The sequence below is a fragment of the Tamandua tetradactyla genome, chromosome 7 (genome assembly GCF_023851605.1).
Source record: "Tamandua tetradactyla isolate mTamTet1 chromosome 7, mTamTet1.pri, whole genome shotgun sequence".
Lineage (NCBI taxonomy): Eukaryota > Metazoa > Chordata > Mammalia > Pilosa > Myrmecophagidae > Tamandua > Tamandua tetradactyla.
In genome coordinates, this window is record NC_135333.1 from 137,065,564 (window position 1) to 137,091,318 (window position 25,755).

Below are 25,755 nucleotides of genomic sequence, written 5' to 3' on the forward strand. Positions count from 1 at the left end.
GAGCCTTATACACTACCATATCTGTGCTGAATTAAATGCAGGTTTGGTTTATATTTGAAGATTACTTCGGTTTTTTTTTTCCTTTAAATGGTTTTAATTGATTCTGATATAAATTTCTGATTTTGAAAATATCGTCTCAGTAAAAAAAGTGACATGAAGTCTCATAAACTAATTCAGTTGGTTCATATCCCTTCAAAAATTGCTGTTTTTCTAAGATAGCATTTTTTTCTATCAGAAAACCCAGTTTAGGACTTACTGATAAATCCAGTTTAGTATTAGATAATTTTATGTGTGCTATTACCAAAATTGCTTTCTGTAATATATTAATAATATCTTCATGTACATAATAAATTAATGCTAATTTAAATAAAAATGATCAGCTATCCACGTTATTTCCAGATTTCATAAGAATTGACTTTTAAAAGGGCTAAAAAATTCTGTTTACAATAAAGAGTATGCTTTTGTGCATGAAAGATAGATAGGGGAGTGCCTAAATGCCCATGTATCTCCCCATTCCTTTCAAGGTCTTGAACATTCACCAAGCCCAATACTGTTTAGTCTCAAGTTTCCATTTAAAACAACAACTGAGACAACTCACTTTCCATGAGTAATATACTGCACTTAAGATATGTGCTTAACAGAGCTGCTATTGTTTTTCTGTTTGATGTTTCTCCCCATTCATTTTTTTATAATATCTTAAGCTAACGCAGTATAGTGGAGAGACAGTTGCTTCACATTGAGTACCAATGGTAAAATTTTGTTTTTCAATGAAATTGAGCAACTTATAATGCTGTTAACAGGTAATATAAGACCTTTATGAACTTTAGAAAAAATGCAAGGTCTAGTAAAAGCATTGTGTTTGTATTTATTTCTTGATACATGTATGAAAATACTCTCTGTCAGGGTTACTAGTGAGCTAGAGATTGCCAAAGCATAGGATTTAGTTTCATAAAATGACTAATAGCTCCACTATAGTTTCTGGGAGGGGCTGAGCAGAGCAGGTGTTTGGAATCTTTTGTTCATTCATTCATTCAATACCCACCATATGCTAGACTCTGATGGTATAAAAATGAATTTTTGAAAAACAAATAGATTCTGGCCTCAAAGAACTCATTCTCTTTTAGAGAAGGCATACATGGAAGTAGATGATCATGATGCAGCATTGTAAATTCAATAATGAAGACAAACCATTTATTTGGGGGAACAAAGAAGAAGGGCCCTTATCCCCAGATTTACCTGGAGGGGATGGAATGGAATGGGAGAATAGTTGGCAAGGGTTTCCTGGGAGAATTGATACCTGAACTGAGTTTTAAAGGAGGTGTGCAAAGGAAAGTGGAGTGGATGAGAATGGCATTGTGTCCCCAGAGAGGACACAAGCAGCATGTTCCATGTGTAGCAACTATAAACTGACTTGATTTTTGTTTTAAGTAGAGACCCCTGATCTCAGCACTGTGAAGGATGGACTTGGGACAACTGGGAGCAAGAGACCAGGAAGGCTGTTGCATTGGTGCAAATGAGGAGAGGAAAGGGTAGACTCAATCCAAATTTATAATGAACATCAATCTTTAGTGATGATTGAGTACATGGGATGAAGAAAGAGGACAAAGTATCCAGGATGACTCCCAGCCATCAGTTGGGATATAGAAGGAAAAGCACTCTAGGAAGAAGAGCCTTTTCAATTTTCAACATGATGTGCGTGGGGTAACTCTGGGTCATATCCAGGTGGCTACATCCAGGTGAGCAGTCAGACATGAGTGAAGCTCAGGCAAGAGGCTGGATTTACATGTTTGGAAATGGACAGTATAACAGGATTTCTGTGGCAACCTGGTGCAGGAAAGCAGGGATACAGCTAACCTGTTGCTTTGGGACTCCATAGACACAGCCTTCTCACCATCCCCAGGTTCAGTTTTGGGGGCCACTGAAACATAGTTGCTTATTTTCTCTCACATTCCCTTACACCATTCACAAACTAAAAATTCCCAGTCCTGTGAAATCATTTCTCTGCTGAGAACTGATTCTATATGGCACTTCTTCACATATAGCACTCAGGGCAAAGTCTTGTAGACAGCAGGTGATCAACAAATGTTCACCCAATTGCTTGTATTTATCTGGCTCTCTACATATAAAACGGGCTCCTTTTTTTGCCTTGTAGGAACTGCTCTTTTTTGTTTTTCAAGTTTGAATTCTGACAATTTTCTAGGCTGCTTAAAGATTAGTTTAGGTACAAGTGGATGGACTTGATGGGTAGGTATCTTCCATTCATCATGAAGACTGAATCATTCCTTTGGTTATCACACCACATTGCTTGTTGCAAGATTTGGAACCATCCATCTCTCATCTTAGGAAAGACTGGTACTCATCCAGTCCATGTCCCACAAAGGGAGTTAGAGTTGCAGTAACCTGACTTGAGTAATCCCTGATTCCAGTGGTGATGGGGGTTGAGTTTCACATTTTGCTTTATTTGAAAAATATGTGCAAAAGAGTCACCAAAAATAAGAACAAACTAGGCTTTGTTGCAGCTGAATGGCTGGGCAAATTTCTGTATAGAGGAATCACAGGGCATGAAGGATTTGATACTGGGATGGAATCCAATTGCCCTTGGAATGGAAGTAGAATATCCTTTTTAAGAGCACTGAAGTTCTGGGATTTCTCTGGAATAATCACCTTTGTGAGCTGCGGATCGTGTCCAGGGACTGTAACCTGAGGGGAAACAAGAAACAATTATCTGAGTGGTTTCAGATGCCTCTTGGTGCCAACAATGAAAATGCTGATATCCACCACTAAAATGTGGCCTTGTGAAATGCATGTTGCATGTAACAATCTGTCAGCCCTCCCGGGCTATAACAGATTGGGTTCTGCTTGCTGAATGAGTTACCCAAAGCCTATTGATAAGGACCTAAGTTGTTAATGCTGCTGCCAACAACTGCAGAATGAAATAAAGAGCAGTCCCTTATCTGGGATGTAAGACAGGAGAAGGAAACATAGACTGACTTTGCTACCATCATTTTCAAGGTTGGAAACTGACCTGAGAGGAAAGGTAAAGGGTTGACTGTTTCTCTTTGTCCTAAGTCTGTACCTAGTATCCTCAGTGGATTAAGATTATTTATAGGTAGAATTATTCCCCAAATTTATTTAAATTTCATTGGAATTGATCTAAATGTATAACACTGCTGAGTCTTTAAAAAGCTTTGATTTTTACCTCATCTTGCTTATGGGTGTCTGAATCTTCAGATTTTTTTGTGTATGGGGGGAAATGCTCAGAACAAACAAGACAAATACTAAATTAACTTTTAGGACATGTCCACTGAGAAATGTTTTTATTATAGGTTATAGGGAAACAAATGGGGCGCAACATTTATATAACTATTAATTGGTCTTTTTAGCCACTCATTTCCGCTTCCAAAGTCTTGCCTTCTAGTCTTGTCCTAGAGCTAATAGCTATAGTCTACATGTACAGCATTAGCCTACCTAATGGAGAATTAATAATTTATACATTTATTCTATAAGGGATTATTTATGGGACTGCATAAAAATAATTTTGATTCACCATAGGGAAAACCCTTATTCTAGGATAAATTCTTATATTTGCATGCATTATATATAAATTCTTATATGTGCATGCATTTGAAGACCAACAGACTAGCTGTTTTTTTCCAAAGGGGTAAAAAGAAGGCAACAGATGAGATTCTACAAAGAAACACCCCCTCGCCACAACCTAGGAAATTTAAGATTTAAAATTAGCAAATCATGCCAAATTCCTTTAGGTATCAACATGTATTTGCCTGCTCTGAGCAGGTACAGAAATTAACATGGTCTCTGACAACATAGTCATTTCACTGCATTCATTAAAATCCATATGTTCCCAACATACTCTGAATTCCCATCCAAATGAAATGCAATATCAAAATCAGATACAGAAAGAAGGAAATATCACAGTTCATAAGCAAAAAAATAAAGGGCCTTCTTAGGCAAGAATTCAATGTGAACTGAATCTTTCAAGCTCCATCCATTTGCTCAGTAGGAGCAAGATTCCCAAGAAGAGGATTAGCAAATGATGAGCCCAACTCAGGGGCACTGCTGTGAAGAATCATAAATTTTTAAAAGTCGTATCATAGAGAAAGATCTGACCACTAAATCAGGTACTTTACTTATTAGTTAGTTCATTCACAAAAGCCTACTCAGGCTCAAAATAGTCCAGGCCTCCTTCTCCTAGGAAGAAATGACTCATTTTACCATGTATCATAATAGAATTAAAAGCTGGAGTTTTACTTGCATCAATTGGAAAACTTCACTACCTTTTGCTTCTGAAAGGGCTGAAAAATATGTCTATTACTTGCTTACTACAGAGGATTTCATTTATAATGAGTTCTAAGGAACTTGTCTCAATCCTTTTCTTTTTTTGTAAATAAGAGAAATTATGTTTCATGGAATGAGTACTATGCTGGTTTGAAAGGATGTATGTACCCTAGAGAAGCAATGTTTTAATTGTAATCCCATTTTGTAAAGGCAGCTGTTTCTTCTAATCCCTACTCAGTATTGGACGTTTGAAACTGTAATTAGATCATCTCCACGGAGATGTGATTTAATCAAGAGTGGTTGTTAAGCTGGGTTGGGTGGGTCTTCATTAGTTTCCGGAATCCTATAAAAGAGGAAACATTTTGGAGAAAGCTGGAGATTCTGAGAGGGCAGAGAATGACATAGCCACGAGAAGCAGAGAGTCTACCAGCCAGTGACCTTTGGAGATGAAGAAGTAAAACGCCTCCCAGGGAGCTTCATGAAACAGGAAGCCAGGAGAGAAAGCTAGCAGATGATGCCGTGTTTGCCATGTGCCCTTCCAGATGAGAGAGAAACCCTGACTGTGTTCACCATGTGGACTTCTCATTTGAGAGAGAGACCCAGAACTTCATCGGCCTTCTTGAACCAAGGTATCTTTCCCTGGATGCCTTTGATTGGACATTTCCATAGACTTGTTTTAATTGGGACAATTTCTCAGCCTTAGAACTGTACAATAGCGACTTATTAAATTCCCCTTTTTAAAAGCCATTCCGTTTCTGGTATATTGCATTCTGGCAGCTACCAAACTAGAACAGGTACTAAAAATGGTATTTCATGAAGCTTAGAATTATTTTGCTACATTGCTTAATTATTCTTATTACTAATAAGGGCGGTTGCCTTTTTATTATGAAAGGTTTTACAAGAAATAGGATTTGGACTCTATTTTTTAAAAAACTAATTGCCAGTTGGGAAAAAGAAACATGAATATTTCCAGTCTGTTCCTATTACCCTCCTCTATTCCGACCCTTTTTGCCCTGATGTAACTACTCTTGTTCCTTCCAGACTTATTTTAGATTACTTCTGGGTGAGTATTTATTGTAAGTTCTATAATATTTTAATAACAATAACTAGGATTACATACTTACATTTATCGTATAGGACCCAGGCAAGAGGAGGAGATAATATTCTCCAAATTTGTTGGTTCTATAAGGGCAGATATGTTGTCTGTCTTGGACTTCCACAATTACATTGGGTAGTGGATTTCCATTCTGATCAAAAACTTGACCTTTTATACCTACAAGACAAAAAGTTAAATATAAATAAATTTTATGGCACATGAAAAAACTTTCTTGTAATTACTTTTTTAAATATGCCCAATTTTTATTAGCTGTTTTAATAAAGTGTTAGTGAAGGGAAAGTAATCTTATTTTTGATGTAACTTCAAATACAGTCAAGATCTGCTTTATAGTTTAAATATTTTTGGTTGTTGAATATTCCATTCACAGCCCATATTATCCAAATAAGATAACAGGAATGACAATCTAGGAACCATTCCTCTCATTTCTAAGTTGTTTACTCCATGACTGACAACACTGCTATAGGTGGATTCCATAAAATGCTAAACAAAACAAACCCCAAAAATATCAGTTTTGAATTTGCAAGAAAATACTTATCTATGCAAGAGACTAAGTAGTTTGTCTCATGGTCAGACAAATCACACAGGAAGCAAAATTACAAATCACAACATTGCTTGGAAGCATGGAATCAATTATTAATTACAGTAGCCAACATTTATTAAGCACTTAGAATATTCCAGGTTCTATGCTACTTCTCACGTCAATGCTATGAGGTAGGCAGTATTATCACCACCATTTTACAGATGAAGAAACTGAGGCTTTGGATTATTAAAATTATCTTCTCCAGCTCATGTGACCAACTAAGTGGCAAAGCCTGGCTGTAAACCCAGGGCTCCAGGGCCCACACTAAAACTGTGACACCATACTCCTGCCCACCCTCCTCAAAATTTCAGAAGTACAATTAAGAAAAGGGTACCCTAAGGGTCACCCTCCAGAGACCCTCTTTTGTGGCTCAGATGTAACCTTTTTCTCTAAGACAACTTGACAGGTGAACTCACTGCCCTCCCCCTTACATGGGACATGACTCCCAGGGGTGTAAATCTCCCTGGCAACGTGGGACCTGATTCCTGGGGATGATCCAGGACCTGGTATCATGGGAATGAGAAAGTCTTCTTGACCAAAAGCGGGAAGAGAGAAAGACAAAATAAATCTCAGTGGCTGAGAGATTTCAAACAGAGTTGAGAGGTTATCCTGGAGGTAACATACATATCCCTTTTTAGTTTCTGGTGTATTGGAGTGGCTAAAGGGAAGTACCTGAAACTGTAGAGCTGTGTTCCAGTAACCTTGATTCTTGAAGATGATTGTATAACAACACAGCTTTTATAATATGACTGTGAGAGAGTGAAAACCTTATGTCTGATGCTCCTTTTATCCCGGGTATGGACAGATGAATAATAAAATAAATAAATAAGGATAATAAATAAATAAATAATAGGGGGAGATAAAGGGTAAAAACTGGGTAGATTGAAATACTGTGGGTCAATGAGAGGGAGAGGTAAAGAGTAGGGGATGTATGAGTTCTTTTTTTTTCCTTCTTATTTCTTTTTCTAGAGTGATACGAAAGTTCTAAAAATGATCATGGTGAATAATACACAACTATATGATGATATTATGAGCCATTGATTATATAATATGGTTGGATTGTAGGTGTGTGGTTATTTCTCAATAAAAATATAAAAAAGAAAGAAAGAAAAGGCTACTCATACTGTAAGAGTCTCATCTTAAATCCTAAATTTTATATTCCATTTTTTTGTTTTTCATGGCAAGTCATGCTTATCTTAAGCTCAGTGACTTAAATGAGAAAGAAGAGGACACAATGATAAGATGCCCTCAAGCTGTCCCAAAAACAGTTATGCTCAATAATGATTTACTAAGGCAGAAAAATAGGAGGTATATTTTAAATGGTTTCCTCCAGAAAAGGTTAAAATGAAAAAAGTTTTGACATTTAGCCACAAAATCTTTATCTCAGGCATTAAGCAAACTTCTCTCTGACCCAAGCTATCTTTTACTTTCTAACCTAATAACTGGCTCTTCTTACTCTAACTCCAGACAAGGATTTATTAAATGCATGTATCCTTTTCATCTTCTCAATACAGGCCAACTAAATAAAATCTCTATTTTCATGTAATTTGTCCTTTTATTACCTCTTTTTTTTTAAAGTTCCATTTTATGTATCATTTTGATCTTTGGGTAGTAATGGTAATGGTTTGGTAACCCGATTATGTGTTTGTTCATTAGATTTTGGTGGCATTATTCCCTGAAGAGGTATTTGTATTGTCCTGTCTTAAGAAGGTACTTTGATACATTAGATAACAGCATATACTATCATTACGGGTCGGTGTAAGAGAAAGAACTCAGTCAAACAGGTCTCAATTTGAATCCCAATTTCTAAGTCATTAAAATTCCCAAGTCTCAATTTTATCAACTCTAAAATGGGGACAAAAGTAACCACTGCCCAGGAGTCCTGGTTGTGAAAATTAAATGCACATAGCACAGAACAGGAGGCTCAACAAATATTACTCCCTTTCTTTTCTTTCACCTTATTTGGATATGAAAAACTATATGAAGGAATAGAAAGACTGTGGCTATATAGTTTGGACTTGAGATAGAAATATTAGATAAGTTTCTGGAATCTTATTCAAAACTTGCTCCACAGTGGTAGGAAAGTATGAATGAGGAAGCTAATATATACTTCTTCCTTCTCTGGGGCTCTGATCTAGCTTATGGTCTTCCCGCCACTTAGAAATACATGAATTTGAGCAAGATCCCTGTGTGGCAGTGGCATGTCTCTTGGCTTCTTTTGTGTTTTTCCCTGACTTCCTCCAAACCAAATCAAACATAACAAAATCCAAACTCATAAAAAATGCAACTATCTTTGAAACAGAATTTACACACATTTTTTTTATCATCTAAGATAACTCTGAAAAAGGATGCAGGATGCTAGTAATGAGTGGCTGACTGAAGACACCAAGGAAAAAAATATCATGGTACCTTAAAAAAATGTAGCAAATTTCTTCTTGGCTAGATTAGTTACTTTACTTCTAGTCTACTTTAATGGAACAGACTTGATTTTTTTGTGTCAGTTGCACCAACCGTGTTTATGGACTGCCTTTGGTACCCACACAATACCCACAAATCAGTATATGTCACAATTGAACAAATATTGCAGTTAATCTATAATGTGCCTACACTCAAATATGGGAAAAGGCGGAATAATTTGGATTTGAAGACGTGTAAAAGCCTCCAGTTTGACTCTTACTTACCATCCTCCAAAACCCCCACCCAAATTTAAAGGCAGGTCTTCAAGAATGTGGAAGCCTGGACTATCTTAATATCGCTCTCTTACTGAACAAACACATGCTTAGATATGAAAAAACAAACAAACAAACATACCATACTACCTGCCAAATTAAAAGCTTTCTTCAGCTCTTTTATGTCTTGACAATACAACAGTCTGTCCAGACATTACCAAACCTTTCAGTAAGAATTGTTTTACCAGAAGATATGGTTTATGTGTTGAAATCAAAACAATGAAAATGAACTGTTATATCCAAACAGGTGCAAAGAAAGCCAGCACTATTGCATCAGGGGAACAAAATACAAAAGTTTTGAAAAAAGCTCAAGATAATAGTTAAAGGAGAAGACATAACATATGAGTCCACATCTGGAGATGAGAAATGCAAAGCTCTCCCTGCCTTGGAAAGGTATTTCATGAGTGAACAGTCCTTACTGGACAAGAACTGGAACGCTGTATTGGTTGGCTCTGATGCAGGGCTGGAACTGGGACAGTGCCTGGGGACTGCCTGTTCAGATCTGTGCTGAGGAGTGCAGTGGAGTCAGGGAAGCAGCAGCACAACTTCACTTCTCTCCGGGAGGGGAAAACCCAAGTCTAGTAAATCCTCTAAGCACGACTGAACAGCACCAAGGTGCCTGAGCTTTAAATGAAAGAAAACCCCCACTGGAGCCTCACAATAAGAGGCATGAGGCAGAGTGCATGGTAACATTCCCAACTTTCACTAAAACGAAGATTCAAGGGAGGGGCTTGCTCAAGGTTTCACACAAAGCCAGAAAATAAACAGTTCAGGCCCTCACCAGGTTCCTGTTCTCTTGGTCAGGTTCTTTCATTATAGCAGGAAACCTTTTCTTCCCAGGTAGATGCAGGCCAAAAACACTGGATGAGTAAAAATCTCAAGAGACTCAAGAGGCATCCTAGCGAGTGGTGAAACCCCATCAGTGAATGCCACACAGTGTGACAATTTCAATATTTTCCTTAACTACAGAAATACCGATAAAGAAGTGTTTACTTTCATTATCTACAAACAAAAATATTCTTTGGCTCCTCCGTGAACACCAACGTGGAGAGAGCCTTTCTATCCAGTAATAATAAGCACATTGTGTCAGTGTTTTGAAATACGTTTTCGTTATTAAACTAACAAGGTGCCTCCGTCGTGAACCACAAGAGGGCAGTGTTGATACGCTTATATATATATATATATACATTTTAAAATGTGTTGTTCCCATCAGCTTATAGGGACAGGTAGATGATAAGTGTTCTTTATAAAGCCTAGTATAAAGCATACTTTATGTTGTCCAAGTAAATAACAATCGTTATGCTGCCATCTGTATGGTATTTAACAGTTTACAAAGGTCCTTTACTGACGAATTCAGTGCTGAACTCAACTGAAATTCTGAAAAATAGTGCAATTACATACAGTGTATTTCATGTTCACTGCACTCCTGTGTTGTGGTTGACAACAGATGAATTTCAGAAAAGAACAGGCAGAGTAGCGTGCTACAGGATCAATACAGACAGAAATTAGAGTAGAATGGCTAAATCATATGTGTTTCATGAGGAAGATCTAGTGGAGAAAGAAATATCAGAAAACTAAACAATGGAAGAGTCAAAAACAAAGGTTGATAACATAATGAGGAAGGAGAAGGTCATAATAATAGGCTTAAACTTTATGAAGATGTTGGTGAAAAAGAAAGGTGACATTTTGTAACATTCCCTATCATAGGGAATCAACCTGTGATGACTTAGCCAGTCAGGTACAACCTGTGAATTCACCAGTAATCTCTGTATACTTCCATTCAGGGCCGGGAATGGGCCAAGTGTAGCAGGTATGGAAGAGGGTAGGGAATCCATTTTAGGGAAGCTCCTAATTATCTATGTACTCAGGTCTCTACCCCTGGACTTCTGACTCGTCCCTCACTCACTCTTCTCCATCATGTCCTTACTAGGTGGAGAGCTCTGTATGAAGCATGCAGAAAACCAGGAATTATGTAAACCTTAAAACATACACACACACACACACCTCTCCCACTGTCTTAGCCTGACCTGGTAGCAGAACTATTGTGCCAATTTCTGATGTGTTTCTTTCCCTAAACCATTCCGAACGAAGAAAGATAACTTTAACTCAATGCAGAAAAGCCTTCTGGACCCTGCTCAAAGAGACACCTACTGCTCAAGTAAACTCGAATTGTCTGTGATCCCATGAGCATCACAGGTAGCGTGTTTGTCTAGCGCAATGGTTTTCAAACTGAGTCCCTGAACCAGGTGCATCAGCGTCACCTGGGAACTTGTAAACTATGGATAACAGTCGATAGTATAATTATAATAATATGCCAAGGTACCACACAAATGCAAAGTATTAATAAAAGGGAAAGCTGAGTGAGTGCGGGGTGTGTAATGGGGAGTCCATATTTTCTACATGGTTTTTCTGTACACCTACAACTTCTCTAATTCAAGACCCACTAGAGCAGAAACCCGGGAAATGTGTCGGCAATTTGTGTTTTAACAAGCCCTCCAGGTGAGTTTGCTTCATGTGTTAGAGAACCACCACGCTTCTGCCACATTTAGTTTGACCATCTGTGATCAAGGCTAGACAGCCTTTAGAAAACAACCCGGGAAGATTCCCGGCCTCAGCTCATTTGCAGAGTTGGGGGTGGGTGGGTGGGGGTGGGATGAAGCTAATGCCAGTAGGTCACCACTCTACTTCTGTAATGAAATGCAAAAAAAGGCATGTACAAATGTTCTCTGGATCTGTGATCTTGTATGGCAAGTAACATGCAAACTTGGCTTTTCTCTAAATGGGAGGTGATAAAATAGTAATAATTTGTTTTCCTGGTCTTCTGCCTGATTTCCAGGGCATTCAACATGTAAACTGAGTATACTCTGGATATATATAACCCTTAAAGCAACATGCATCATGCGTTCTCTTATCTGAATTAATGGGCCCTGCATTTCTCACACACTGCACATATTCATGCAAAGAGAATTCTTAATGTTAGTTCTATTTGGAACTGAAAATGTACATGGAGGCTTGCATTTTTTCAGCCCACAGGTTTTTTCAGATGCTGTGCTTTGTACTGATAAGGAATTAATAAAAAAAAAATCTTACAAACCTAGGTGCACCTGTTTTATATATTCAATTAATGAGGCTTTGTTCTCATTCCAGAAGAGTGGAAGCTTCTCCTCACGAGGATATTTACAGCATGACAGCTCCAACGTAATTTCAAAACACTGGCCCCAGACGTAGTTGTAGTCTTGCATTCCTCCTAAACACAAGTTTAATTACTGTTAAGGTCTGAATTGGAATGAAGCCAAGGACCACGTACCTTGGGGAAGAATAAATTAGACAGTTGCAAGGAAAGCACATGTAAACAAGTAAAGATGAATTTGACATATTAGCATATAAAATCAGGGCTAGACATTTTATCAACCAAGCATAACCAGGCAACCGTAAACATTCCCAGATGGGAGACTGGATCAGAACTGACCAAAGTTCAACTGTACATCAAAAGTAGCGAGGGGTACGGGAAGGGTTCTTTTTCTGTTTTTTACATTACAAAAAGGATTCTTCAAATTACATGTCTCCCCTAAATTGCATTTTAAACAGATATAGACTAGAATGAGAAGCCTTGAAAACTATTCCTACAAACTATTTATTAATAAATTTATTATAGAAAACTAGTATATTTATATTAATGTTAAATTTCTTGAACTTGATAACTGTACTTATGAAGTTACATAAATGAATATCCCTGTTCTTCGGAAATATACATGGAAATATTAAGTGTTCGAGGAGCATGATGTATGCAGCCTACTCTCAAGTGTTCAGAAAATAGATGCAATGATATAATAAATGTGTGAAAATGTTAAAAGTTGGTAAATCTGGGCATCTGGGTAGGGAGCAGATTGGAGTTCTCTGTATGGGTTTTGTTTCATTTTTGCAGTGGTGGTTTAAGTGTGAAATGACTTGAAAATAAAAAGTTAGAAACAAAACTAAGTATACTAATTTTGGTGGCATAATGATGGCCAGCATTTACTGAGTGCTTGCTAAGAGCTAGGTACTATCTAAAGTATTTTGTATCAACTCATTTAATCCAACAACAATTATGACCCCAATTTTACAGATGAGGGAATGTAATCATCGATGTTAAGCAACACACCCAGAGACCCCAGCTATTAGCTGGCAGCGATTGGGCACCGGCCATCTTGCTCTGGCTCCTGTGCTCTTACCTGTTACACCAAACTGCTTCTGGGATAAAGACAGGGGCTAGGGTTGACTTTTGGGAGGTAAAATGCATAGGCTCCCCCCGTTCAGGCGAGCATCACTCATGCTTGCTTTCCACTGCTTATCTCCGGAGGTCCGATTTCCAAAGGGTTGCAGTCGTATTTCATATTTTCCAAAATGCAAATTGTGTCATATTTTAATACCTCTGAAGTGGGATGTGTCTTAAATTTCATGACTGAAAAAATCACTGTGCCATTAGTTTAACTGAATATGTGTTATTTTCTTTCTCAGTGGTACACTGTGCTTTATAATCAGTGAATCTCAGATGTGATGAAATAGAGTAACACTGAAGGAGAAAATTTGTCAGATTTTAATTTGTTATGGTTTGATCTCTGCACAAGAAAATATATATTTTTCATTCCATCAGAGTGTTTTGGAAGTGCTGAAGTAAAAAAAAAAACAAATTCACACTTAAGAAAATGGTCAAACTATTAAATCATAATATTATTTAAATATTAAGTAATACCTATGTAGACCCAGATTCCGGCCAGGAAGAATTTCTCTTGTCCTTTCTACTTCCTTTACGTACCTTCTAGGTTTTGTATTTCTTTCTTATCTCATTTTCCCCAAGAAATAGGGGTGGGGGGTGGAAGAAGAGAGAAACAAAACAAAACAAAAGGTTCTTGACTAGACGGCTGTGTCTCAGATTGGAAGAATATAAATGGCAAAACAGGTACAGGTGTGCATCATGGCTCCCAACAGAACAGCCAGCACTGAGAACGCCAAGTGCAGTGAAGTGTGCAGCTGTGCCTAAGGCAAGCGGTCTGGCTCACCAAACATGCAGGCTGCACCACAAGTCTTCATTCTATGCGCCCCCAGGGAGCTGGCTCTGCCTGCCTTTCTCTGAGAAAACACACGTTTCACCTACAGGTACTTGTGGGAACAATTCTCAGCAGCAACTGTAGGTTCCTAGCTAATGTCTCACACATCTGGCTTTGTTCTGAAAGTTACAGATGGAGACAGAGGTCACGAAGGGCAGCGCTGCCACTGAGCAGGAGGAGGTCCTTCCCTTGCTAGGAAGGATGAAGAGCAGGGATTAAGCTGGAGGCCCAAGGTGAGGGTTGGGGGGGCTGTACCTCGGACAAGCAAGATGTTGGGGCTGTTGTGGCATCTAGTTGGCCCTGCTTCCTACAGTCGTGCTCTGTGCTTATTCACATTGCCTGAAAGCTGGCACAGAGCTGCCTGAATACAAAAGTGCCAGCTTGTGCAAGACTGCTTGCTACTCTATGTTGCCAAAGTGACAAGTGGGGAAGGTGCTTTTGGAAGTGACTTGCCAGCAAAAAATGTAGGCTGCAGCTTGTGTTGGGAAGGTCAGGGCCAATGCAGAAGGTGATTTCCATGGGGTTAACAGAAACCCACAGCCCAGCAGCTGTCTCCCTCTCATCCGACCACCCTAAGACCCACCTATTATTTTTCAGTTCCCAGCCTAGGATGAGGTCTCTTATATTCCTGGGCTTCTGCTTATGTTATTCCTTCCGACAAGAATATTCTCCTTTCCTCTCTTATGCAGTCTCCTCACCCCCTCCCTTACCTGGCCACCCCATTTCAAGGGTGTGAAATTGGAGGACCCCTCCCGCTGAATCCAGCCTGAAGTGTTTTTTTGTTTAGCCTGCAAAGCAGCTTTAAAATCATGTACAAATCCAGCTTCTTTTAGAAATAAGAAGATCTAGCAATATTGGGAACCCACTGCTACGTAGCAGTAATTAGCTAGATCCATGTAGCAGCTGCCCCTGGGAGATGGGGCACGAGTGTTAAATTTCTCCATGGTTTTCCCCACCTCCAATAGTATTCTGGCTTTATACCCTTGCTGTACATTGTAACCTTTGCTAAATCTCTATTTTTAGTCTAATTACATTGCTGTCACAATTATTTGTTTGTATGTCTGGCTCCCCTATTAAATGTGAAGGTAAGGTCTGTGTCTTATTCATTTTTCCTGGCACAGTTCCTGGCTCATAGTAGGTGGATGCCGACTAAGCATGTGAATGCACGGAGGAGATGCATGGCAGTAAGGAACATGTCTGAGCATCTCTCAAACTATCAGTCACCTTCACTGCTCTTGTGATATTAGCTGATGGAGACATGATGGAAAGGACTGTGCTGTGCCTAAAAATCTTTGGACAATTGCCAGCTTAATGTAAACCAGCTGCCTCCTTTGGATGAAGGCAATAAAGAAAAACGAATGAAAAGCGAAACTCACCTACAAGTGGATACCAAGAGAATCCATTTGTAACTCCATTTGGAAAATTCATTTTATTTTTACACTGATCTCCTTTCTTCATGTTGGGATTTCTTGAAGCATAAGTATTTGCGAGATATTGAAAAACATCATCATCAGGGGTTAAGCTGCGTGAATGTAAAGTCCCAGTTGCTAGATTTGAAAAACAAACCAAGATCTTTCAATTGACTTTACAGTAAGAGGAAACACACACACGGGCAGGTCAACACATCAACGCTAGTGCTCTAACTTCCCTGCAGAGAAGTCCTCTACCCACTTTCTTGAATTCCCCTCCATTCTTTCTAGCTTTCAGCAAACACACACAATGCAATACTACAAACAAAATAAGTCACATTCATATCCAGTCTCTTCCTAAATCAGTTGAAAAATTAAATATCATTCTTAGTCACTCTCGTTAAATTCCGAAGGTCAATAAACTTTCCTTAGGTACTATAGGAGTTACATGAAATCACTGTAATATTTTAAGTCTTTAGTACTTTATCTCATCCCATAGAGGTTTTTGTGTTGTTTCAAAAAAACTAATTAATAAACTTCATTTTTTAGTTTCAGGTTTGCAGAAAATTGAGCAGATAGTACAGAGTGTTCCAACATCCCCCTTCTTTTCCTTGCTCATTTTTCCTTTACTAGTAACACCTTGCATTTGTGTGGTATGTTTGTTCCAATGTATACATTATTATTATTAAAAAAAGTCCATAGGTTATATTAGGGTGCACTCTTTGTATTGTGCAGTTCCATGGATTTTGACAAATGCACAGAGTCATGAGCGCATCATTACAGTATCATATGAAATGGGTTCACAGCCCTGGAAATCCCCTGTCCTCCAATTATTCCTCCATCCTCCCTATGAACCCATGGCAACCACTGATTTTTTCACTGTCCCTATAGTATTGCCTTTTCCAGAAAATCATATAGTTGGAATCATATAGCATGAGCCTCTTCAGATCGACTTCTTTCACTAAGTAACATGCATTTAAGGTTCCTCCACCCACAGAATTTTAGAGGAGTCAGAAATTATTGTTTGCATGATTAGTAAAGAAAGATAAATTGTTCTGGTTTTATTTTCTTTGAGCCACATTGCTTCTTGTGAGATAATCCAAACCCTGATTTTAGTATGTCACTGATGAAGGCAAGTTAATCCTGTTACTTATAAGTTAATGTTTATCTATTGTTTATAAGTTACAGGAAGGATGGCTCAGGGTTGGGAAAATCAGGCTCCATCCATGCCAGGAAGTTAAGTGGGGAGAGGGGGGTGGGGTGGATATGGGGAGAAGAGTTTTTCCCTATCCAGAAGCAGAAAGTTTGCAGTTCTCTGCACGCAGTGAGCCGGAGCTGGGCCATGCCTTCTGCTTACCTGGAACACCATTATCGAATGGGTAACTGGCCACCAAGGCACCACCGTGGAGGTTTGCAGAGAGGACAAAGGTCTCTGTTTTCAACCACTTCATGATTGCTTCAGTTTCAGGTTGCCTTGATACATTATTAAATTCAAAAGCATCGGGGAAATTTCTATTCAGGTCATATTCATTAAAATTTTCCCTTTAAAAGAAAGAATTTTTAGGGTTTATTGGTGGAACGTGATGGTATTGAGCTAATTTGTACAACATGTAGACCCTTGGTTTGGGCTCTAGGTGTTTTTTTCATATGGGAATACAGGTGGGTGGGCAGTTATCTTGGTGGCCTCCAATGACCCATACACCTTGGTGTTCATGCCTTGTGCAGCCCCCTGCCTCAGCTGACTTGGTGGGCTGTGACTTGTTCTGACCAGTGGAACATTAGCTGGTGTGATGCAAACAGGCTTCAAAAGAGCTTACCCTTTGGGGTTCTTCTTCTTGGAAAACTCCCTTTTGGAAAACTGAGACTCCAATGCTAGCCATATAGAGAGCCCTCATGGAGAAATGAGGAGAGCAGCTGACAGCCAGAACAGAGATTCCAGATATAAAGCACAGCCCAGTTGTCCCAGGTAGACCCAGCTGAGCCCCAGGCATTGTGGAACAAAGATTAGCCATCCCTACTCTGTCCTGCCTACAGTCCTGATCTACAGAATTGAGAGTAAATAAAAAGGTTGTTGTTTAAGTCACCAAATTTTGGGTGGTTTGTTATGCAGCAATTGATAACTGAAGCAACAGGAATGTGCTACTTTGACAAATATACTCCTGAAAAGCAAAGCGGTCATGTTTAAATATGCTAGGAAAAACTTAAAGAGAATCAATCGGCAAGATTTTACTTATTTATTTTTGGTAAAGCAAACAAAACTTTGAACTGCATAACTATGAATGCACACTAGACATCTGAGAAATTCCAAGCTACCCTGAGCAGCTGGAATGAAACAAAATAAATCCCGTTTAAATCAGAAATGTCACAAGAGCCACTCTTTGTGTTTGGTTCTTGAACTACTGTTTTTTTTTAATTAATTTTTAAATTAAAAAAAATGACAAGAAAGAAACACATTCTTAACATATGATCATTCCATTGTACATATGTAATCAGTAATTCACAATATCATCACATAGTTGCATATTGAACTACTGTTTTAATAAATCAGCTGATAATTATTGAGAGCTTAGGCTCTAGGCTAAGTACTGGGGATTTAAAAATGACAAACACAATGGATTTACAGTTTAGTGGGGAAAGAGACAAGAAGTTAGATATGAATAATTGTGCTATGAAGGAAAAGTACTAGAGAAATGAGGAGATGCTAATATATGATATCAGGGGAGGACATGAAGTAGTGGGAGGGGGTAAGGGATGGAAAATGGCACATGCAGAAGCCCTGAGGTGAGAAAGTACCTAGAAACAAAAGGAAATGAGGGCGGCTGAAGCATGGTGAGTGAAGGAGAGTGGGAAATGAAGTTGGAGAGGTAAGACGGGCCCAGAACCAGAACAGCCTTATTTGAGGTTTTACATTTTATCCAAAAAGCAACAGGCAGCCTTGGAGAATTTGGGGGCAAGGTAATGATAGGGCACAGGCCATTACCCAGCTCCTCCTGACAGGACCAAGGAGTACTGACTGACGGGGGCCCTCTTGTTATATTTAAACAGGTCTTTCTTACCTTCCATTTGAGAAGAAACAGTCAGGCTTTTTGACAGCTTCGAATCCATCTGGGTTCATTGAAGGCATGATGTGTATCCGGGTACTATTGATTAGATTTGTGATTTCAGGGTCTTTTCCTTCATTTGTTACTAGATAATCAATCAAATGGAGCAACAGTTCCCGTCCAACAGTCTGTATGGGTTAAAGAGAACAGAGGCTATTATTGGTCAGAGGTATTAGGAAAACAGTCCCCAAAGCACAACCCCCTCTGAGGGGCCTCTACACATATTTTAGCCCGGAAGCAATTTGTGAGACCACTTTCTCCAGCGCACTGATGCTATCAAGTGGCAATCATGAGAGATGCTGAAAACGATTTAGCTAGTAAAAGTTAAAGAGCTCATTTGTAAATAACTTAGTCTTTTCTAAATGAACTAAGAGTGGAGTAAAGTTTTATTCATATTAGATTGTTTCTCATTTGCTTGCCTTCCAAAATACCTTCTGGAGTGGTGGAGAAAGAGGTGGGGTGGCTGGGAAGGCAGGATGCTCAGGAAAGCCATCCCTAAGTACATTTTGGTGGATGACAGTCTAAACACCACGGCATCAGAATATGTAGGTTTTACCAGAGAAAAATCTAAGTTCGCAATAAACATAATTTAAGGAGGGTTTCTGATTCCCACATTCTCTTATTTCCAAAACTTCTGTCTTCTGCACAGCTGTGGAATTTTTGTCTTATCTGTATATTTCAGATTTCCACATTTTCTTGTTCCTGAAACTAGTCATTTGCACAACATCCTCACGATTTTTTGTCACATCTGCATATTACCTAGCCTATCATTTACAATTTGCTTTAAACTGGGTCACTTTTTACTTACATTAAAAATGAAAGTGTCACTGCCGCTTTGCTAGGTGTTTCTAATATACATTAAAATATTAGGTAAAATACTAAATATTCAAAATATTAAACAATTAAAAAAATTCGCATCCACCTAAAATTATTTTATGTATCATCCATGACTGGGAAACTGAAGGTCTTTGAGAGATCTCAATTCTCACAAGGGAAATGTATTTCTTTTTTTTATTAAAAAAAAACCAGCAATTCACATTTTTACATTTCAGCTATAATACAGAAAGATTTGGTTAGACTATGTTAATTTCTCCCTATAATTCTAGGTTCATGGAACTGGTGTCTAAGTCAGGTATTTTTACTTCTTACACAAGACCAGATGTTGTTGAGGAATTAGTAAATGGGAAGTCAGGGGCAGCAGGTGATTAAATAAGGACAGCGCTCAGAGGCACTATTAGGCACTGAGCATGTCAAGATTTAGTGGAGCCTCAGAAGAACTTCCAATTCCAACTCCACCGCAGGAATTCACCATTTTGGACAAAGGATGAGCAATCCTTAAGTGGCAGTTCCTTATTTTATCCCAATTTGTGGAAAATAGAGAGACCACACTTTATAAGTCGTACGAATTTGTATCACAGAAATATTGAAATTGGAACTAAGAAAATTTGAAATATGTGAATTATGCAGCCATAGGTAACCATAACATTTAGAGCGGAAATATATTTAAATCTGTCTGATTTTTTCATCCTCATTTCTAGCCTCATCTTGCCATACCCTGATTTTTGTTTTTACAGTCAAAATCGCGTGTGAAAAAGTCCCCACAAACTAATAAACAAAAAGCCAAGCATGCCACATAGAGAGTTCCCAATTCTAACACATAATATGCTTTGACTTCGGAAAGCACAATCAGTGGACTACTTTACTGGCTGCTCTAAAGCCAGCCACAGAGGAGCTTCCATTTGGGAACTTACGATAAGTGATTTTTAAACATTTCAGGGTGGTTGCTTTAAGGAGCTTTTCTGGAAGGGAACTGGAGATGAGGGGAAGGCAAAATTAAAGGCAAAGGAGAGGGAAGTGGACCAGGAATCATTTGTAGCTCATTAAATTTCTAAATGCAGGTTAGAGACTGTAAGATTGTTCAATTAGAGAGAAGCTTCAGAAAAACCCTGCAGCAGAGCTGAGTCTCAAGCACAGAGGAAGAGCTCTGTCAGAATCCCCAAGGGGTTCTAAATGTGAATTTCATTTAAATATCTTCACCACATCCTCTCTAGAATGCAGAACTCCAGGCCAGAGTGGGCAAGGAAATTCATCCAACCAAAAGCGAATGAAAACAAACAAGAATGGAGAACCCAAGCTTAAGAGGCTGGCGTTGAGTTGGAATTCAGTTGGTTATAGAGCTGGGTCAAGTAGCTGTGGTAGCGGGGGTACAGAGCCAATGTTAAAAGTAAAGGTTTATAATTAACCAAGGGAGTGGCGTCAGGGGAGAGGCAAGAAAAGGGGCGAAGAATTTTCAAAGTGCCAGGGGTCATAAGATACTATCAAAAGTTAAATACATTTTTTAATGACTATAACTTCAAAGTTTTTGTCTTTTTTCTTAACCTTAGACATAGCCTCTTATAATTGATTTCTTAGTTTGAAAAACTATTTATCAAATTTACCAACTCTTTTTAGTTTAACCTCAGTTTTATTTTCTGTGAAAATAAAATAAAATTTCTTACGTATTTAAACATAGGACATACACACTATTTTGTATTCTTATAATTTCTTTTGTTCTCTGACTACAGAAATAGAGAGAGAGGGATTTCTAGAATGATATCTGGCAAATATTAACGATTGCTATTTCTGGGTGAGGGTATTATTCTGAATGATTTTTATTTTCTCTCATTTTTCTAGCATCATTTTTTTTTGTATGCTATATGCCCAGGGTCACATTTCATTATTTTCCCATGTGAGTGTCCTGTTATTGCTGCACCATTTGTTTGTTTGTTTTTTCTTTCTTTCTTTGCTTGTTTGTCTTGGGAAGTGCACGGTCGGAAGTTGAACCTGGGTTTCCCGCATGGCAGATGAGAATTCTACCATTGAACTACCCTTGCACCCCCCTCTAGCACCACTTTTTTAATTAAAGGAAAACTATGTCATTTTTTTTTTTTTTTTTTACAAAAACAGTAAAATCCTGATTCTTTCAAGGAAACAAGCCCATGGCATGATATTTTCTGTTTGGCTCAATAGTTCACAACAAATCTTAAAAATATGAAAAATAACCAACTAAGAGTCAGTTAATTAAACAACCGCTAAGGTACACAGACAGGAATTTCAAAGGTAGTTTTAAAAAATCCTTTTTTGTTGTTTTTGGGCCATATTTTGCTGCCACTGTGATAGCAGATTTATGCCAAATGTTATTCAAATGAATTCTTCCCAACATTGATATAAGTGACTCATGTCTTAGTAACAGACCTGTCTTTGTATAAAAATAAGTTTCTGAATATGAAACCTTGGAGAGCCCAAATTTTTAAAAAGAATCTGGTCAAAACTTAAGACTCCGGCAAATTAAATAGCCTTTTATTTAATATGTTCTAACAAACATTCTCTCTATTAAAAATTACTGTGAGCATGGAGACTTCATAAAAAGAACTCCTAGTAAATAGACTGAAAGGCTTGATAAACACATCAGCTGCTGGAGTTTTTCCCCTGATAATTCATCTGGAGTTAAAATGGCAACAACCTAGAAGGTAGGAAATAAATTCTTTATCAGGTACAGTTCATTTCAGTCAAGTTGTAATTTGCCAGCTAGATTATGAATGCTTATAAACATTCTCAAAAAAAAAATTCTGAAAAAATGGGACAAAAATTTAAGTAAACAACCAACAACATAAGTATTTTGTGTGTGTGTGTGAGAGAGAGAGAGAAAGAACGAATACTTCACCTATCTTAACAATGGGATCTATTTATGAAATGCTACACTGCATGGTAGCTGCAGAAGGAAAAATAAAGTCTCTAAGTTCTTGGGGCTCCACAATGGTGTGTTACAAACTAAGTTTATCTGATTACCTAGCTAAATCTTTCTTCTTCAAACTAGCCTAATATTACATTACCCATCACACTTTTCCTGGTCTCCCAAGTCTGGGTTTGATGACCTGCTGGCGTGCCCCATAAGGCCCCACACGGGTGCTCCCCTCCTAGGGACCACCCTGCATTACAACTCCCGAACTGGCACCGACTGGGCCTTGAGGCAAGGATACTGTCCAGCTTCAGCTTCGTTTCCAGTGTACCACTGCTACCTTGCCCAGTTCCTGGTATACCATGTACTCAATGAATAACTGTTGAAAAAATTACTGCTGACAAATCCATCATAAGGACAAGACTATTCTGAGGAAGATCTTTCTGACAACATGAGGACTTAAGGTGCTGAGTGTGGGGAGATGCACAGATAATGAAGTGATTTTATTTAAAGGACTGTCAATGAGACACTGAAGAAATTTTACTAGGGCAAGAGTAGAGGTCAAGAATTCTGCTTATTTCAGGGCAGGCCACGGTGGCTCAGCAGGCAAGAATGCTTCCCTGCTATGCCAGAGGACCCGGGTTCAATTCCTGGTGCCTGCCCATGTTAAAAAAAAAAAAAAAAGAATTCTGCTTATTCCAGACTCAGGATATTTGTCACGCTGGCCGAGACTCACCAAAAAGGGAGCTGAAAAATTCTGGAGACTTTATTTGATGAATTTAATATATGCTTAAAATGAATTGGACATTTCACCTGGAATAAAGATTAGCTATTTTGATTCCAAAAAGAAGTAATTAATTATCCAAAGTGAGGGAGACAAAGACCCAACTTCCAAACCATGTGAATATTCGTGGAGTAAGGGATGGTAGAGAACCACAGGCGGGTGTGCTGGCATCATCCCTTCTAATTAAAAAGAGTTATTAAGCTTCAGGTGTGTCAAGTGCTGCCTATCAGAAGCTTGCATAAATTAAATACAGAATTGGGACTTCTACAATTCAACATGCCAAACCGGGGCCTGAATGAATGAGAACAGCCATCTGTTGGCCTTATTAAAACGAGAAAGGTAGACCCAGAAATGTTTTCCCATCCATGATGAAAATGGCACAAATATCAGGTGACAAAGGCTCATCATGGGTTCTCTGCCAACTACCTAGTTTGACTCTCCTGCAATCAAAGAGACAGAAGTGGGGAGGAGGAAGTGGACACGGAGAGTAAGGAAACTCAGAATGGCTTTTCCCATAACTGTTACTGTCTCTAAGCACTTGTCATCCTTTCACATGATGGATGTGTCCAAGTCTTTTCATCAACTGGTGCTGGAGAAATTGGATATTGTCCAATCTATACCTAAAAGCTGAAATGATGACAATCTCTTCCTGTTCTCTGTTCGGTTGTTGTTGTTACTGGAGCCGCGGTGGCCGTGAAGATGGCATCTACCAGCCGTTTGGATGCTCTTCCAAGAGTTACATGTCCAAATCTTCCTGATGCAATTTTAGTGGAGGATTACAGAGCTGGTGATATGATCTGTCCTGAATGTGGTCTGGTTGTAGGTGACCAGGTTATTGATGTGGGATCCGAATGGAGAACTTTCAGCAATGACAAAGCAACAAAGGATCCATCTCGAGTTGGAGATTCTCAGAATCCTCTTCTAAGTGATGGAGATTTGTCTACCATGATTGGCAAAGGTACGGAAGCTGCCAGTTTTGATGAATTTGGCAATTCGAAGTACCAAAACTGGAGAACAATGAGTAGTTCTGATCGGGCAATGATGAATGCATTCAAGGAAATTACTACTATGGCAGACAGAATCAACCTCCCTCGAAATATAGTTGACCGAACAAATAATTTATTCAAGCAAGTGTATGAACAGAAGAGCCTAAAGGGAAGAGCTAATGATGCCATAGCTTCTGCTTGTCTTTATATTGCCTGTAGACAAGAAGGAGCTCCTAGGACATTTAAAGAAATATGTGCTGTATCACGCATTTCTAAGAAAGAAATTGGTCGGTGTTTCAAACTGATTTTGAAAGCTTTAGAAACCAGTGTGGATTTGATCACAACTGGGGAGTTCATGTCCAGATTCGGTTCACATCTTTGTCTTCCTAAACAAGTGCAGATGGCAGCTATGCACATAACCCGTAAAGCTGTGGAACTGGACTTGGTTCCTGGAAGGAGCCCAATATCTGTGGCAGCAGCAGCTATTTACATGGCCTCACAGGCTTCAGCTGAGAAGAGGACCCAAAAAGAAATTGGAGATATTGCTGGTGTTGCTGATGTTACAATCAGACAATCCTACAGATTAATCAATCCACGAGCCCCAGATCTATTTCCTACAGACTTCAAATTTGACACCCCTGTACACAAACTACCACAGCTATAAATTGAGGCAGCTTTCAAACTCTTAAGGACACTGAACTTTGCCTGTTGTACATAGCATATATAAAGTGCTGGATTGAGCCTTTAATGAGGAATAACATAAAACATAGTATGCATTCCAGGACTAAATATTAATTGCTTGGCATTGTGTATGTATATATTAGTGAAACATATTTAATGATTTAAATTTCTTATTGAATTTGCTTTCTTTTGTAGCAATCTAGGAAACTGTATTTTGGAAGATGTTTGGAATTATGTAATTCTTGAATAAACACTTCAGAATTAAAGTTTTTGTTAATACAAGTTAAATGTGATTTATAATATATAATTACAAATAATGCATATTGCGGCTAATAAAGTTGATAGTGGTTAAAAAAAAAAAGCTGAAATGATAAAAATGGAGCATTCCAAAGACAGCAATGAGAAAGGGAAGACAGAATCTATAGTTGGGCAAAGCTCAGTGCTCAGGTTGTGTTGCAGAAAGGATTTGAACCAACAGACAACAGGTCATTGAAGACACAAGAAAAATATCCACAATACAATTGCATTTTCTGGTCGCTATTTAATTGGCCTTGTCCTTAGAGTAATAGTTGCCTTTGTACAGAATAAAAGAATAAGTGAAGTTAGTACAAACGAAGGAATGGGTTTAACGTCCCTTTTTTGTAACAAAACTTGCGTGCAAATGGACCATTTTAAGTTGATATTGTTACCCACACTTTGCTTTTTGCATTCCCGAGTGTAGCACGCTAATTAGCCTGACCCACAATCAAATGGACCCATCTGTTCAACTCCAGTACTAGAGGACAATCTAGTTTGCTAAACTTACTAAAAGAAGGTAAATGCCCAACATTAGCGCATACATGTCACCTTCCTAACTGACTTTTTTTCTGCCCGCTTTGGAATATAACGCTACATCACATACCATTCCACATCTTTCCACCTTCTAAACCCTGGCCTTCTTCTCTGGGTTCAGAAAAGTCACAACTTCTTTGGACCTCAGTGTCTTTATTTTTAAAATGGGAAATGGATTTAAGGGGCTCTTTCAGGTTTAAAATTCTGATTCACTAAAATTGAGAGCCCATGAGTCTCCATTTCCCCCACCTCTCCAGGGTGGGATTCGTCACCGTGATGTCCATGCACTCCATGAAGACCCATAATCCTTGAGATCAGGGTTCAAAGCTTATATTAGAAGAGCATGGAATACATCTAAAGAAGGTTAAGTACCACTGCCCTAAAATAACAGCTATATTGCTTTTTAGTGGAAAATGCTCTTTCAATTCTAGAAGAT

At 38.6% G+C, this 25,755-nt stretch overlaps 1 protein-coding gene and 1 pseudogene across 4 annotated transcripts in view; one reads left to right on the plus strand and one right to left on the minus strand.

Annotated features, from left to right (window-relative positions):
* Nucleotides 1–1,169: 1,169 nt before the first annotated feature.
* CPM (carboxypeptidase M) overlaps nucleotides 1,170–25,755 on the minus strand; it is a 78,560-nt gene continuing 53,974 nt past the window's right edge. For all 4 annotated transcript variants that reach the window (XM_077111368.1, XM_077111372.1, XM_077111371.1 and 1 more), the window contains 6 exons: nucleotides 18,275–18,447; nucleotides 16,576–16,760; nucleotides 15,186–15,356; nucleotides 11,817–11,969; nucleotides 5,421–5,569; nucleotides 1,170–2,700 (listed from right to left, as the gene is read on the minus strand). In XM_077111368.1, the coding sequence (XP_076967483.1) occupies nucleotides 2,458–2,700; nucleotides 5,421–5,569; nucleotides 11,817–11,969; nucleotides 15,186–15,356; nucleotides 16,576–16,760; nucleotides 18,275–18,447 (1,074 nt within the window). In that variant the 3' untranslated portion in view covers nucleotides 1,170–2,457. The remainder of the gene's footprint in view (nucleotides 2,701–5,420; nucleotides 5,570–11,816; nucleotides 11,970–15,185; nucleotides 15,357–16,575; nucleotides 16,761–18,274; nucleotides 18,448–25,755) is intronic.
* LOC143642682 (transcription initiation factor IIB pseudogene) lies at nucleotides 23,466–24,519 on the plus strand (annotated as a pseudogene).